This window comes from Trichoderma breve, chromosome 1 (genome assembly GCF_028502605.1).
Source record: "Trichoderma breve strain T069 chromosome 1, whole genome shotgun sequence".
Classification (NCBI taxonomy): Eukaryota; Fungi; Ascomycota; class Sordariomycetes; order Hypocreales; family Hypocreaceae; genus Trichoderma; species Trichoderma breve.
The window spans coordinates 6,140,672-6,155,805 of NC_079232.1; the positions used below are offsets into that span (position 1 = coordinate 6,140,672).

A 15,134-nucleotide genomic window follows, 5' to 3' on the forward strand; every position below is an offset into this window, starting at 1 on the left:
GCCCTGTAATACGGAGCATAGAGAGGGTAGCACTGGGTTTTCAATCGGAAGACGGAGCAACCGGTATGGGTCGAGCGGTGGCAATGTTGGCATTGGTACTCCGTACTCGTAGCTATCGATAATATTGGCAAGGTGAGAGTGTACAGAGTCTGGAGTGTGCGTCCTCGAATGTGCGTCGGCATATGCTCCATAATGCAAATCCCGCTAATGATTGGAGCTGGGGGTCGTCATGCCTGCCGTGCTTGATTTTCCCGAATGCCAGCCTCAGTGAGTGGCATGTCATGTATGATTTGAGGTCTGTAACCATAATCTGTGCGCGTGATGGGCCAGCGGTCCTCGACCTACTAGCTCCTCCCCTTTCAGCGGCAGCGGCGGCCATTCTGCTCTGATAATGGTACCCAAGACTGAAAGAGTGGCAATTGGTGGGTGCTTATTCTTGGATTTGGGCTGCTGTGCATCCGGAGACCCAAAATCACAAGCTGCGTCGTGTCATGCTAGCAGACGAGTACCGTCAGTCATGGGTAGGCAAAGCTTGAATCACCAGGTGGCTCCTGTGCCCCGGATTGTCGTGTCCTCGCACTTTGGTTTTTGATGTAAGTCAACGGAGAGAGAGCCGGTCTCCTTTGGTGTGTGAGGCGGATAGGAAATATGACAAGTGGTATGCAGGGCAGGAGAGAACACCAATTAGAGAGCCTGACTTGCATACGGACTGCTTGACGATCCCTCTCGGCCAAGATGGAGGGCAGCGGCGAACTCTGGTGATGGGCCATCTGATGGGCAAGCACCAGTGGACGCTAAAGCGCGGGCTCGGAAGCACTGATGGTGGTGTTGGCGGTGCTGGAGATGAGATCAGCTCGCAAATATGTGTCTTAGTTTTGTGCAACCTGGCCGACCGAGTCGAGCTTTTGGCTCCATATTGCGTGTCTAAACGAAGTACGAAGTAATCCTCTTACATGGCCCAAGGTACACAAACCAGAGCGAGAGGAATAGAAAAAGGAAAGAGAGCGCCAATGGTGACCGGGGCTCGGCATAATCCCCCGGCACGGTCTGGGCTAGGGAGCCACCGAGACTGATGTTTTGTCACTCCAGGGAGAATATTGGCCATTCATCATGTAATCTGCACCTGTCATCCACACTTTTGTGCTTGTAGCACGATAGCCCAGGCAGTGAATTGAAGAATGGGGAGCAGAGGCAGCCAGGCATCCATCCATCCATCCCATTTATCCAGCCAGCCGGAGCGGCCCAGAGCAGCCGAGAGGGACCAGAGGAGACTAAGAAAAAGCCCAGGGTGGCTGGCTGGCTGAAAATTCCCCGTCAAGCTGCAGCAGAGCCGATGTCGTTGCGAGGAGGGGAGAGAGAGAGAACCGCCGAGTGCTCGTATCTACCGTCCAAGGTTGTTGGGCTTGTCGATGCGGGTTGTTGCGAGAAGGAGAGAACACTCCATCATGGGTACAACAACGTACAATGTTATAGCATGGTAGGAGAAGGATTTGAAATGCCCATCATGTTCGATTTGCAGAAGTGTTTTTCGTACCTAGAGGGAGATGCAGAGATTCAAAGTCAAATCCAAATGCTGTGTGTGGGCAACTCCCTTCCTTTCGTCTCAGGAGTTCGCAGCGAGGGCAGGTGCTTCCAGGCTCGCCTTTGGGAGCCCTAACCACCAACACGGCAGGCGCGTAAGGTTAGGTACACGTATACCTACAGCATAAGGTACATACAGCACAGGTACTGGCCAGCTCAAATGTCGCGCCCATCAGCAGATACAATGGGGCTGCAGCAGGGCAGGTGCGCCGCCAAGAGGGCAAACCGGGCTAATATCGACATCCAGTTGATGTATCACTGCTCGTACCGCTGCTCGTACCTCTAAGCCATCAACGCAAATCCATTGCTTGTCGATGATTGTCCATTGAATTGATGTTTGTACGCAGAATTTCAATAGCACTACTAACTGAAGCACAACAATTTTGAATGCGCTTAGATTAACGAGCACCCAACATGTACAACTCATATTGTAGGTACTTTCGTCATCAGGCGGTACGCTGCACCAGACTTTCAAAGCCCATCTCTGTGGCACCGCGCGGTCTCAATCAAGTAAGTCGGCCACAATACATGAGCCGCCATTCGCCCGCCCTTTTGCGCGGCCTGCCGCCGAGGGCTGCGCGGATGTAGTATTTTTATTTTTATGTCTATTTTCGCTTTTTATATCGTATCGGCAGATTTTCTCCCTCCCTCGCTGTCTATACTAGTGTGATCCATTATGTTGCCAGTGTTACACCCCCCTCCGCGTAGACGGCCGAATAGATCGAGTCACGCCCAACACCATCCTTTTTTCTCAGATATCACAAACAATCACTTTCACCGAGATACACTAGCGGCATCGATTCGGGTCCCGTCGCATAGGCAGACTAAGAGATCGGTGCTTCACAGTCTGTCCTATCCCAATTCTAGCAAGCTCTCAACTCTCTTTGCTTTTGCTTTCTTTCTTTCCCCCCCTCCCTACTTGTACAAACTACAGAAGAAGGAAAAAAAGTTTTGAAACTATTCTTGTTTTGCCACAACAGAGTTGCCTCGCTTCTTCTATCAATCTGCAGTGATCTTGTTTTTGCATCGTGTTGGTCGCATCATCTTGATATCCTCTACCCTTGCCCTTGCCCTCAACTCACCCCCCCTTTTCCGCCCTCTCTTTTGTATTTTTACTTTTTTTGCACTTCTTTTCTTTCCCCTCTTGTTCCTAATCCAAATTTCGTGTATCCCTCCCCCCTCATGCCCTACCCTCTTAAGAGCCTGGATCGTCGTCTCTCCGAGACCCTGTCTTGGAAGAACCCTTGCCCTCTGTGCCTCCGGACAGACACATCCCGAGTTTCTGCTCGTACTCCCCCAGGCTTGAGCCCGAGCTCCAAGACATGAGTGCCCACTGACAGCTGGCAATTGCATCACAGGGCTCAATCCCTGCTCTCCAATCTCACTCCCGACCTCCAAGATGCAAATCCCCACTACCCAATCGGGAACCACAACCGGATCTAAATCGCTTGTCTCTCGACAGCTCTGATACCCACACCCATACCCATCAAATCTCTTGCGGGTCGGGATCATGCCATGTATGTACTACTACTATTGCTGGGCCGTGGGCGGTCGGCACCCAGCCTGTGCGAGCAGATAAAGTACCTGTACCTCCCTGGCGTTGCTGGTGCGCCTATCGCCCGTATGCATCTCTTTGTTGGCCAGCGAGTGCTCGTAGCAAATACCTGCACATGCTCTGTCTGCTACAGCCTCTCACGATCATAATCTGCCCACCGAGTACAAGCTGTAGGCGTCCAAGGTACAGCCGATGTCATTGTGCGTTAGCTGGGAGGTACCGCCTTGCATACCCCAAGCACATGTACTATATATGCATGACCCCATTGTCCGTGTCCTGAAGAAAACCCTGGCAGCTGCTTGTATCTGGCAGCTGCTTGTATGAGGCACCTGCTTTTGTTGCTCTCTGCCAACTGACCGTCTTCATATCACTGGCACTTTTCTTCTTCCACCTCTTCAACGCTCTTCTCCCCCTTCTCCCCTGATCATCTAGGTCACCGCCCAATTTTTGATTTCTCTATTTCTCCGCTTCCTCATCCCATAGCATAGCATTCTCCCTGCATCAGCTGGACAGACACTCTGGGCACAGCAATGGACCCATTGTCAGACCCCATATCGCCCTCTCTCGAACCTCCAGCAATGGCGGAGACCGAATCTTTCACCATCCCTGAGCTCAGCGACTCGGAGTACTTCACAGAAGTGCTGCAGTTGCCTGTGGGCAAAACTGAAGCTCAGGCAGACCAAGAACTGGTCGCTAGAGCAAATGCTGCAGGCATTGCCGCCACTCTACCGTCCGTGGCTAGCAAACGACATCCCGCCAGCAGCTGTTCGGTCTCATCATTCGGGACTCAGCAAGATCGAACCTTTTCCAATGCCTCCAACGAGTCGGCCAGCTCTGCGTTGACGCCGCATTCTTCCGTCTTTGGATCTCCGTGTTCCCTATTCGATACTGGGTCTGGAGGTAGGAGAACCTCGAGTACCAGCCTTACATTTTCCCATTACGAACGATATATTTCCTCCTTGGACTCCATTAGCATTCAGATTCAACCTCCTCGAGTTCCACTTATTGCCAATGATGGTTCTGCCCAGAGCTTGACCAGCGTTGGGTCCAAAAAAGGTCATCGTGCGAGCCTCAAGGACCGCCTGCGCTGGAAAAGAAAGACTATCGAACCTATGGAAAATAAAATGTAGGTCTCCCTTATATCTATTGCAAGCTTTGCCTTGTACAAGGCTATTCTTACTTGCTTTTCATGCGTGATGAACCGATAAGCTGACACCCCGTTTTCAATACTTTGATACAGCCCATGTATTAGCTGTCGAAAGATTTTTGGAGCCGAGTCAGGCGCGTTGCACAAGCTCCACTGTGGCCATATGCACTGCGTCGACTGCGTGAGAGACTTGGTAAACCAAGCCGTTCAAAACGAGTCCCAAATGCCACCACGTTGTTGCTCTCAACCCCTCGCAGCCCCCCTTGTCAGGACAATCCTTAACCAGGACGCCCAGGAGACCTTTTTGCTCGCAGTTCTTAAGCTCAGCACGCCTGTGGAGGAACGAATCTTTTGCCCAGATCCAGCCTGCGGTCACTTTATTCCACCACATGACGGTCATGACCCTAAGCACCCATTCGATCTCACCTGCTTCAAATGCAATGGTCGCGTGTGCACTATTTGCAAAGGAACTGCTCACCCCATTGGCGAAGACTGCCCCCAAGATTGGGAACTGGCCGTATTGAAAAAGAAGCAGCAAGATAAAGGAAACTGGAAGCGATGCTACGAGTGCAGATCCTTAGTTGAGCCGACTGAAGAATCTCCATACATGACCTGCCGATGCAAAGCTCGATTCTGCTCCGTGTGCGTAGGTATCTGGGATCCTACCACCGGATGCCCTAATCTTTGCAGCTTTGAGGAGGAATTGCAGCGACGTCGACAGAGCAAAGAGGCCATGTCCTGCGTTAATGAGCAACGATTGCGTGCCAACTCGTCAATCCAGCAACTTGGGCAAGAGCAACAAGAGGAGCTGCGTCGGTTCTTGGATTACAAGTCCCAGGGCAAAGACGCCTTGCAGACACGCCACCTGTTACAAGAGGCTGCAATTGAAGAAAAGTACGAATGTCAGGAGGAGAAGCTCCACGAGAGACATGAGAGAGCTTGGACTGCGCAAGAAGATCGCCACGTTGTCGCCGAGATGGGGCTGCTCGAATCGCTACAGCAAGATGAGCTGAACATTCATCTTCGACTCAAGCACATGGAGGCTTATTGCAACGGCCTCGGCCGGAACCCAAACTCGTCTGCGCCAGTCAGAGTCGTCACTGAGCGAGACCTGAGAGAGTTGGGCCAACAGTATTACTTGCGAGATGGCATGGGCCGCATGCGCGAGTCTAAAATCAATCTCATGAGGGAACGACAGTCTGTCAAGATGGAGGAGCTTCGGGCAAAACAGACAGAGGAGTTTTCGCTTTTCCTCGATAAGAGACAGGAGGCGTTGGACAGGCTGGAGGCCCAGTGCGTTCAGGAGGAGTCACAGTTCAATGAAGTTTTTGAATGCCGACAGTCACGCCTGCAGTCGCGATGGGTGCTCGCCATTGAAGTCTTGTGCAAAGAGCTCGAGGAGCAGAACCCTGGTCAGATCTACCGTCGCATTGCCACGCCACGATGGCCCGATGATAGGACCCTTCAAGTCCACAAATAAATCCGGCGGGGGGCTATGCCCCTATTTCAATGTTGATTTTGCAAGCAGACTTGTCACAGCCTTGCCTGGGCGTTGCAACATGATGACAGCCTTTACATCCGCACAGATTTTACGTCTATACACACAATCACGGCCGCCACCAGCCCTTGTTTCCTTTGTTCATTTCCATTGCTGTATTTGTCTCCGTTGGCAACCGAGACATGGACAAAGGCCTTTTTCCTTTGTTCGTTTTAATCGCCCTTGTTATTCCAACACTTTTACACGAACACGCACATCGCAAGATCAACTGCTTAATTCTAATATTGTTTTAGACACGTTATATCACACTCCTTTCAAGCACTTGCTGTTTCCCCTATACTCTCTCTTATAATGTTGATAATCTTCTTTTCCTCTTTTTTTTTTGTCGGCAGCATGGTTTAGGGCTTCAGGCATGGCGCAAGATTGAGGCGCGAAGAAAAGGAAACAAGCAGCCAGGGTAACTGTTGCCTCTGTATCCCCTCGCTGCTGCCTCTTGGACTCTACTTCTTCTACAATGGCGTGTGTTTGACGCCAAGCTCCTTGTAAGAGCTTTTTACTTTCAATGGATGATTGTTATGATACCACCAAAAAGGGCGTGTGTACAAAATAGGGATTTTGTTTGGCGAGTTTGCATTAAGTCAATCTTTAATGGATGAGGTCAGAGCTGAATCGACTCCAGCATGGGGTCTGGAGGATGTGTCACACGCACTATAGCTATTACTCTGATAGTTATTTGCTCGCTTAGAGAAATGTGAACACTATTTGCCTAAACCTGGTCCAATTTGAACGAACTAAATCTCAGTGTGTTGAAGTGAATGCGGCCGATGTCGCGGTGAACAAAACACGGCGGTCAGGCGTATTGACAAGAGCCTAACCGATGTACAAGTCTGCTCAGAACGAGTATCACATATGACGGTCTCACTTTCGGCCCTAGTAGTACTGTCACCGTCCGAGTGTTGATGTGAATCATGTCATTGCTTTTTCTTGCGGTGAAAAGGACTCGGCCGCTGGAGTAGCATTCCAATTCCGATTGCAGTATAGCCGCAGGACGGGCTTCGTGCAACTTATTCCGGGTCCTTGGATTCCTGTTCCAGATTTCGGACAACCCCGGGTGCAGCTAATTCAGCGGGCGAGACATGCGTCCAGCCATGGATCTGGGATGATCAGCTGGCTATCCACACCACCTTAATCTTTCCCCTGAGCCGTCCCATGGCTGAGAGAAAGCCCATTTAGGAGGTAGCGTGTGCTTTGTTCCGATGTGATTCCCGCTATAACCCCCAGGAACGCCGTAGTACATTCTGTATGCCGATCCGAAGTAGTGCTTCGTGTCCAGGATAAGCTGCTCTGGTAGTACTCGAAAGGGGCGATTAATACTGGGGTGTTTATTCCGGGAGCTTCCCTAGTTGCCGGCTCGGAGAGTTTTAAGAGCCTTGCCTGCCTTGCTAGGATGGATTCCGCTGTCATTAGATGTCACCTTTGCTCTCAAACAGACGTCATCTGTATTTGACCGAATTTTGAGACAACCTTATATATATCTTCTTTTTCTTTCTTTCTAGCCATCTTTTCCTTTTTTTTTAAGCCACTTTTAGGCAAAGGATAGGAAACCTGGTACGGCTGTGATATGTTTCAAACACGCAGAAGTGGTGTGTCCCTCATTTGCGCCTGATGGCGCTTAGACGTATCGGCCGAGACACAAAAAAGTGATCGATTCGTCATCGTACGAGTATAACAGGGGTTAGAGACACCGGGGACCTGTGATAGACAAGGACCCAGCATTATTGTAATGGCAAGAACAGAGAGGAAGTGACCATGATTGTGCACAGCCATGTGCTTTCTGCTCTGTCTCGCCTGTAGCAGCCACCACGAAAATAAAGTCTCGGAAGAGGACAATCCCGAGGATCGACTATTTTTCTCGCCTTCTTCTCTTGACCACCGGAGATAAAGGCGAAGGCCGAACTGTCATAGTAAATGGGCGTAGGCCTATACACACACGTGGACGCAGAGACGTCGATGGACTCAAAGACAAGACCCTCTTCTTCTTGGTCCAAGTGGCGCATTTCTTGTCTCAAAGTAATTATACCAAACTCATAGACGAGCCGTGAGGCTTCAAGTACCTATACTTGCGTCGTTTTTGTGCCTTGTTTCCAGTCGCCCGGAGCATGTTTCCCGGTTTTCTAGGTGGTGGTGGGTGGGTGAAGCACCGTAAAGGGAGGGGAGAAAAAGAAAAGAAAAGAACGCGGTCATCGCTAATAACCCTGTCAGCTGAATCAATGGCTCTACCACAACTCAGCTTTCACCAAAGTACATCAATTCCGACGGCAGCATAGACGCCCATCTGTGCGGCCTTTTGCTTCAGCTCTCACTTGCAGCAGAGCAGTCTCCCCATGCGTTATAGATCTGGTCTTCTCGTAGCTGTACGACATGACACAACTTGTGTTGGAGTCATGCGTCCAGCAACATAACCTTTTGAAATGAGATTTGTCTTAAACTCCAGCTTGTGTAGCCGGCGACTTGCCAAGTTGGATGAGCTCTTCCATCGGACAAGAAACACCCCATCTCCATCATCGGCGATTTGCCGTCTTTGCGGAGGAGCGGCCGACTGGACATGGCTTCCTCCAGGCATCAACGAATTTGATATTTCAATCGTACGAGTTAGTATTTGCTGTCTCAGTCCCAGTCTCACTTGAGAAGCTCTCCGTATCTTTGTATCTTTGTATCTTTCACCGAAGACGAGCAAGCATGCATGTACTTGACACGGAGTGGAGAAGACGGAATAGCCCCATGGTGGTGACCCCGGGTCGCGATTTGGCAAGGTCTGGCACACCGATGAAATGTTGGAGCAGCCGCTAGGCTATGCGGCTCGTAGATCCGGAAAGCGGCAGATCTAATAGTCCGAAATCTCTCTAGCAAAATGGCAAGAGATGGGCGTTGGGGCTTCGGTTATCGCACGTGATCTTATCAGACACGAGCCCCACGCGCTTGGCGCACCGAACTGGGTCGTGCAAGAGGAAAAAAAACCCTGCCGAATAGCACAAAATTACAGCCGAAGGAAAAAAATACGCCCTTTTGCTACCCACACGGACTACCGCGATTCGCAACCTCTCGACTCTCTCTTGCACTCCTTCACCCAACAAGGACACACATCAATCACAATGGAATCCTCCAGCAAGGCCCCCGTCAAGCTCGTCAAGGTGACCCGAGTTCTCGGCCGTACCGGTATGAAGAGACCTCACTCTGTCGTCCCAGCATTCCCTCTCGCCAATCTCCTGCCGTCGCCGCCATTGCAGTTGTCGCCATTGTCGCTCGATTGATCTCATAGAAAGATGGAGGAAAATTTTTCTAGTTCCAATTTTTGAAAAGGAAACATCATGAGAGGGGAACTTGTGGTCGACGATACAACAAATCGCAGGCTGGCATGCAGATTGACAGAGGGACATGTTGGGGCATCTCTGGAATCGAATCACAGAAAGACTAACGGAAACGCTCAGGCTCTCGTGGTGGTGTCACCCAGGTCCGTGTCGAGTTCATGGACGACCAGACCCGTTCCATCATCCGAAACGTCAAGGGACCCGGTAAGTTTGAAATCATGCGATGGCTACATCGTGACATTATTGGCTGACTTGTTTTCGCAGTCCGTGAGGACGACATCCTTTGCCTGCTCGAGTCCGAACGTGAGGCCAGACGTCTGCGATAAATTTCGACGGTTAGAGCGGAGGAAAAGAAAGCAGATGGTAGAGGTTCTCAATGGCGTGAACGGGTACGGGTCATTTTCTTTTGGGTGTGTTCCAACTGGACATTACGGCCTCTTGTGACGACGGCATGAAACGATGGTGTCAAGTAGCGACAACCGGCAGGGCTTCATCCTACCTAGTCGGAAATACCTAGGCTCATTCTCATAAAAAAGATACAAAGCTTCTTTTTTTGGTCCAGACATGGATGGCTCCTTGTCCCAGTTTCCAAGTGCAGACCTTGCTGGCTCTGCCAACGACTGACTGAATAAATTAATTAATCAACAGTCCTCCTCTTTATGCTAAAAGCTGCTCAGGAGTTTGGCATAACTACACAGCTAGTATGAGTTTCCTTTTGAATGCCGTACAACATTACGGTATCTTGACGTGTCGCCACGACTTACGCTGGTACATGTATAAAGGAGTAATACGCTCCTAAGCGTGTCAATACGCACAGTAGGATGCCGCCTTTGCCACTCAATAGTCTTGTTTTGCTCATTGAGTAAGCATACATGTAATACTGAACAAGTGCCTGATATGTCATGAGACCCAAGCGCGAGTGTTGCTGTAGTGGGCGACGTTCAAACAAGAGAAGTGGTGAGCATAACGGCCAGCAATCTCTCAGTCATGCAGTTGTCACGTTGCATCGCACTGCTCGTATATCGGGCATTAATTCTATGGATGGCTTATCATCTGTTGACGCAGTGAGAGATTAGGAGCACGTTTCACAACAATGTCGGCGCAAGCAAAAAGAGACTGGAGACTTTGGTGGCGCTTTCGTTTCTTCCTTGGGCGTTGCTGAGAGATCGGCACAGATGCATCCGGAGAGGGGAAGATGGTTGATCGATAATGACAGCCCTAGCAGCAAATCTTGACCTGGATTCATACTCTGTGATTAGCTTGTGGAAGAAACCGGTAGCTTCTTTGTTTGTTTTTTGTTAGTTTTCCAACAGTTGTCGTTTGTTTGTTTGTGGCCAGGATAGTCACATTCTGGTCATTCCGCTGTTGAAACCTCGTGCTCCGTTTCTACAGTTCAGCGTACGTGGACATATGAGCTAAAACCACCTGGGATAGGTCCCCTAGCGCGCCTATTTTAAGGTTGAGCCGCTGAAACTTTGGACAGCTCCTGCCCAGTCTCCAGCCTTTCTGGGCTCCCCGCAGCAGCCACGCACATGTGAGAGGCACTAGGCTTCAAGCAATGCACCGGAGAGCTTCACTGACTGTGTCTCGCTTTGCACAGCATGTCATGAGACATGAGAGACAAGGAGCAACAATTGAAGAAGACGGAAAGAGAAAGAAGGAAATCGAAAGTGGATCTTGGACGTGAGAAAGGCGGTGCGTAATGACGTGAGTTTCATCATCCATAAGAAACCAGCACTCAATGGTCAACTCAACCACTTTTGGCGAGGTGCAGCTGGTTGAAATGGGCTTGATGCTAATTGCACACGAGGACGGAGTTGGTACTTGAAATGGTACTGACCTGGATGCACTACGCGATGTATGGCGCCCCGGTCATAGCGAGCGATTTCAGCGCTACCTTACCCGTATGCACCGGTACTGCCATTTCCAGCGCGTTTGCCTCTGTGCCACGCCGGCGCCCTGCAAGTACCTGGCCTAGTAGAATGGATGTACTGAAGGCCAGCATTGCCTCTCAGCAGCACCAACCCCCCAAAGAGAGCCACTGAAAGCCAAAACATGCCACCAAACCCCCATACTAAGTTTTCCCCCCATCTCCATCTCCATTCTTCATCCCCATCCTCTACTATCCCCATCTCCATCCACATCGACGTTATCCGCATCTTATAGCTCGTCCCCCATTTGATACCTCCATCAGCCACCCACTTCGACCTGCAGGAAGAATTGTACTGTGCTGTATCTATTCCGTCCTTGGCAACTGTCCGAAAAAATAGCCCGGCCCCCAAATCTCTTCTCCAGCCGGCTTCTGTAATCCGCATCGCTTGCCGATTGGCTTGTGCTCTACGAATCTTGGGCCCCTCACCCTGCTCTTATTTTTCCTTACCTATTTTCTCTCTTCCAAATATTCATTCTTTTTCTTGCTGGTGACGACATCGGAGAGAGCGGCTCCTTTCAATGGTCTCTCTGAACTGATCGACATCGCTTCCGTTGCTGCTCATCCTAGACACACAACAAGCTAAAAGAAGAAGGAGAGATATCAAGCTCCAAACCGAGGCTTGCGAAGCTCATCACGTCGCAAAGCATCGCCCTCGTCTTCACAAAGGGCCGGGACGATCAAAGACATTTTTCACGATTTTGCAGTGAGTTTTCCACCCCTGCCTCCCTCTCCCGCCACTTCGTTGGTCCGTTATAGTTCGTTCCATTCCATGCTGTTCCTGCATCTCACTCACCCGTATCCACATCCTAGCACGAACTCCAATCGTGGCGGCGCAGCTCTTTTTTTCCCTCGCGAATTAACGGACGATACGAACACAGAGATTCGTCATCGCCTACTGTCCAATCTCTCCCTTCCCAATCATATCCGAGGCGTCGAGCCCCCTCGAAGGCGAAACCGTGCCCACAATGTCCGACTTTCGCTCCCCCATTGACACCTCGGTGCCGTCACTGTCGCTCCAGATGCCGCAGATGACGACGCAGCAGCACAGGCGAGACTATTCAGGGTCCATTACACTAGACGACCACACACTGGGCCGACCAGCTTCCGGCGATGCTGCTACCGTGCAAGAAGGCGCTGAAACCGATCCAAAGATCAGCGAGGGCATGACGACGCTTCACCTGGGGACTGCTGCGGACCAGCCTAGCCCTCCACCCCCGACTGATCCAGCCGTGTTGAAGCTGGTTGGCGAGGTGCTGGCATCCGAGGTACGAATCTTGCGAGTGAAATGCGCGCGCGTCATCTCGATGCTAACTCTTCTCAACAGCAAGGTATTCCCGCGCTGCTACAGCGCTTGAAGCAGAGCATAGCTTCCGCAAAAGTGAGTTGCTTTATCTTGCATCTAGATCGTAGTCCCTGTACATAGGCGGCGGGCTGGACATGCAGTGCTAGCTGCAGCTCTAGCACCATGGGGCTGAGACAAGAGAAGCGAAGACGAAACTGACGTCGAATTAGGAATTCGGTACCTTTCTCAAAAAACGAGCCGGCCTGGAAGAAGACAGTGCCCAGACCCTCAAGAAGCTGGCGCGCGCCACCCAGGATAACATACGACGACCCGAACACCGCGCAGGCACATTCGTTCACGTCTATGAGGAAATGGTCCATATTCACGAGCGCATGGCTGATAATGGCATCCAGTTTGCCGCCACACTTCTCCAGATGAACGAAGAGCTCCTCGAGGCCGCCGGAAATGCCGAGCGCAACCGCAAGGTCTGGAAGGCCAACGGCCTAGCTGCTGAGCAGAAAGTTGTCGACCTCGAAGCCGCCATGCGCAAGAGCAAAGCAAAATACGATTCTCTAGCTGAAGAGTATGATCGCGCCAGGACGGGCGAGAGCAGGCCCGGCGGCGGCAAGGTCTTGGGCGCATTCAAGGCGCACAAGTCAGCCGCCCAACAGGAAGAGGAGCTCCTGAAGAAGGTTCAGACCGCAGACCAGATATACCACAGCGCCGTCACCAGTCTTCAGACCGAAAAGGCCCAGCTTCAGACCACGACTCGCCCCGAGATCGTCAAGTCATTACAAGAGGCTATCCGCGAGATAGATTCCGCCGTTGGGATGCAAATGCAAAGATTCGGTAAGTATTGGCCGGCAAAATACGAACTGCGAGCTGGATGCTGACTGGTAAACTCTTCTGTAGCTTTGAACAACGAGAACCTGCTGCTAGGCAATGGTCTTGTCATCAGCCCCTTTAGGAACACAGCTTCCATCGGCCCCAACCAGCCCCGAAGCATGAGATATGCCATTGCATCCATCAGCATCGACAAGGACCTAGATGAGTTCGTAGCAGGATTTCACTCCAAGGTTCAGCCAAACCCTGGCGAGATCAAATATGAACGCAATCCGGTGCGTATTCAATGTCCCATCTGACGATCATATCTAGCCACTCCTATACTAACATGCTTTCTTCCTTTACCTTTAGGTCCTTGGCCCAGCCCCCAGCACCATGGGCCACTCATCATTGCCCTCTGTCTCCCACACTTCTAAGCCTTCCGTCAGCCAGGCTGCTCCTCAAGGCCAATACCAGCAATCCCCGCAGTCCTTTTCTGTCAACTCAAGAACAGGCCCTTCCAATAGCTTTGGCAGTCCGCCACCAGGCGGTCCAGGTCTCCAGGGACCACCAGGACCAGGAACCATTGTGCCAGCGGCTGCTTCAACTCCCACCAGTGCAGAGCCTCTCAAGTCGTTCCATCAGCCCAATCACAGCCGAACCTTTAGCCAGGGCAACATGCTGAACTCTCCTGTCAGCCCTCCATCTCAGCAGTACGGCGCAGGTCCAGCACCAGGAGCTCCTCGATTCCCCAATGGCGGCCCCACTGCCACCGGCCCGCCTCAACTCGGAGCGCTTCCGTTCCAAGATAACGAAGGCCCATCAGCCAAGAGCGCTTCGCCTCCTCAGTTGGGACTTCCGTACCAGCCTCCTGGGCCAAGCGCTCCGCCGGCATACAGTGCCCCCAACCACGGCCCCCCAGCCTCCAAGCCAGTGTTTGGTGTTCATCTCGGTCGCCTTTATGAGAGGGACGGCCTTGCTGTCCCTATGGTTGTGTATCAGTGTATCCAGGCCGTTGACTTGTTTGGTCTCGGGGTAGAGGGCATCTACCGTCAATCTGGGTCGTTGAATCACATTAACAGACTGAAAACAATGTTCGATTCTGGTATGTCCCACGTCCATCCCTTTGGCTACTTGGCCACCTACTAATACTCTCTTGTGCAGAATCCCAGGCACAAGCCCTTGATTTCAGAAATCCGGAGAACTTCTTTCATGATGTCAACAGTGTTACGGGCCTGTTGAAGCAGTTCTTCCGTGACCTGCCTGACCCCTTGTTCACGACAGAACACCACAGCAGCTTTATTAACGCGGCGAGTATGTCATCTCCCAAAACCCAAGGCTCTTTTTGCCTGTTTTGACTTGTTTACTAACCATGTACTTGCAGAAAACGAGGATGAGATTGTTCGACGAGACTCTCTCCACGCCATCATCAACAGCCTACCCGACCCCAACTACGCTACCCTGCGCGCCCTGATGCTTCATCTTCACCGCGTCATTGACAACTCTCACGTCAACCGCATGAACTCCCACAACCTAGCCGTCATCCTCGGTCCAACCCTCATGGGCACTGACCCAAGCACCGCCATTACAGATGCTGGCTGGCAGATCAAAGTCATCGATACCATTTTGGTCAACACATACCAGATTTTCGATGAGGATTAATTTAGCTTGCTATGCACTTTCTAAAGAAATCTAGTCTCCTATTTCTGTTTTATCTCCATCTTATCTCTATTGCATGGCGTTTCCATTCTTTCGTTCCCTAGTTATTCTTTTCTTCCCTTACTCTTATCTCACCTTTCCAATCATTAGTCGGTTTTCTTTTCTGCTTTTCCTCTGTACTTCTCACAAACGTGTCGATTTATACAATCAATTTCCTTTACATTTTGCTTCCCATCCACCACCCCAAAATTTATCATCGCTATTTAGTTGAAACACCTTTCTTGCTGGA

General features: G+C 51.1%; 3 protein-coding genes across 3 annotated transcripts; all 3 read left to right on the plus strand.

Annotated features, from left to right (window-relative positions):
- Positions 1-3,666: 3,666 nt before the first annotated feature.
- T069G_01790 (IBR domain, a half RING-finger domain-containing protein) lies at positions 3,667-5,763 on the plus strand (the record flags this gene model as incomplete). Its single annotated transcript, XM_056169000.1, has 2 exons — positions 3,667-4,262; positions 4,389-5,763. The coding sequence occupies 2 exons, from the start codon at positions 3,667-3,669 to the stop codon at positions 5,761-5,763; spliced, it is 1,971 nt and encodes a 656-aa protein (XP_056034316.1).
- A 3,170-nt stretch (positions 5,764-8,933) lies between these two features.
- On the plus strand, positions 8,934-9,475 carry T069G_01791 (ribosomal protein s28e domain-containing protein; the record flags this gene model as incomplete). Its single annotated transcript, XM_056169001.1, has 3 exons — positions 8,934-8,997; positions 9,270-9,353; positions 9,414-9,475. 3 exons carry the CDS (start codon positions 8,934-8,936, stop codon positions 9,473-9,475), a joined length of 210 nt encoding a protein of 69 aa, XP_056034317.1.
- A 2,572-nt stretch (positions 9,476-12,047) lies between these two features.
- Positions 12,048-14,848, plus strand: T069G_01792 (rhoGAP domain-containing protein; the record flags this gene model as incomplete). Its single annotated transcript, XM_056169002.1, has 7 exons — positions 12,048-12,347; positions 12,407-12,460; positions 12,595-13,213; positions 13,277-13,482; positions 13,559-14,291; positions 14,351-14,500; positions 14,571-14,848. The coding sequence occupies 7 exons, from the start codon at positions 12,048-12,050 to the stop codon at positions 14,846-14,848; spliced, it is 2,340 nt and encodes a 779-aa protein (XP_056034318.1).
- Positions 14,849-15,134: the final 286 nt, after the last annotated feature.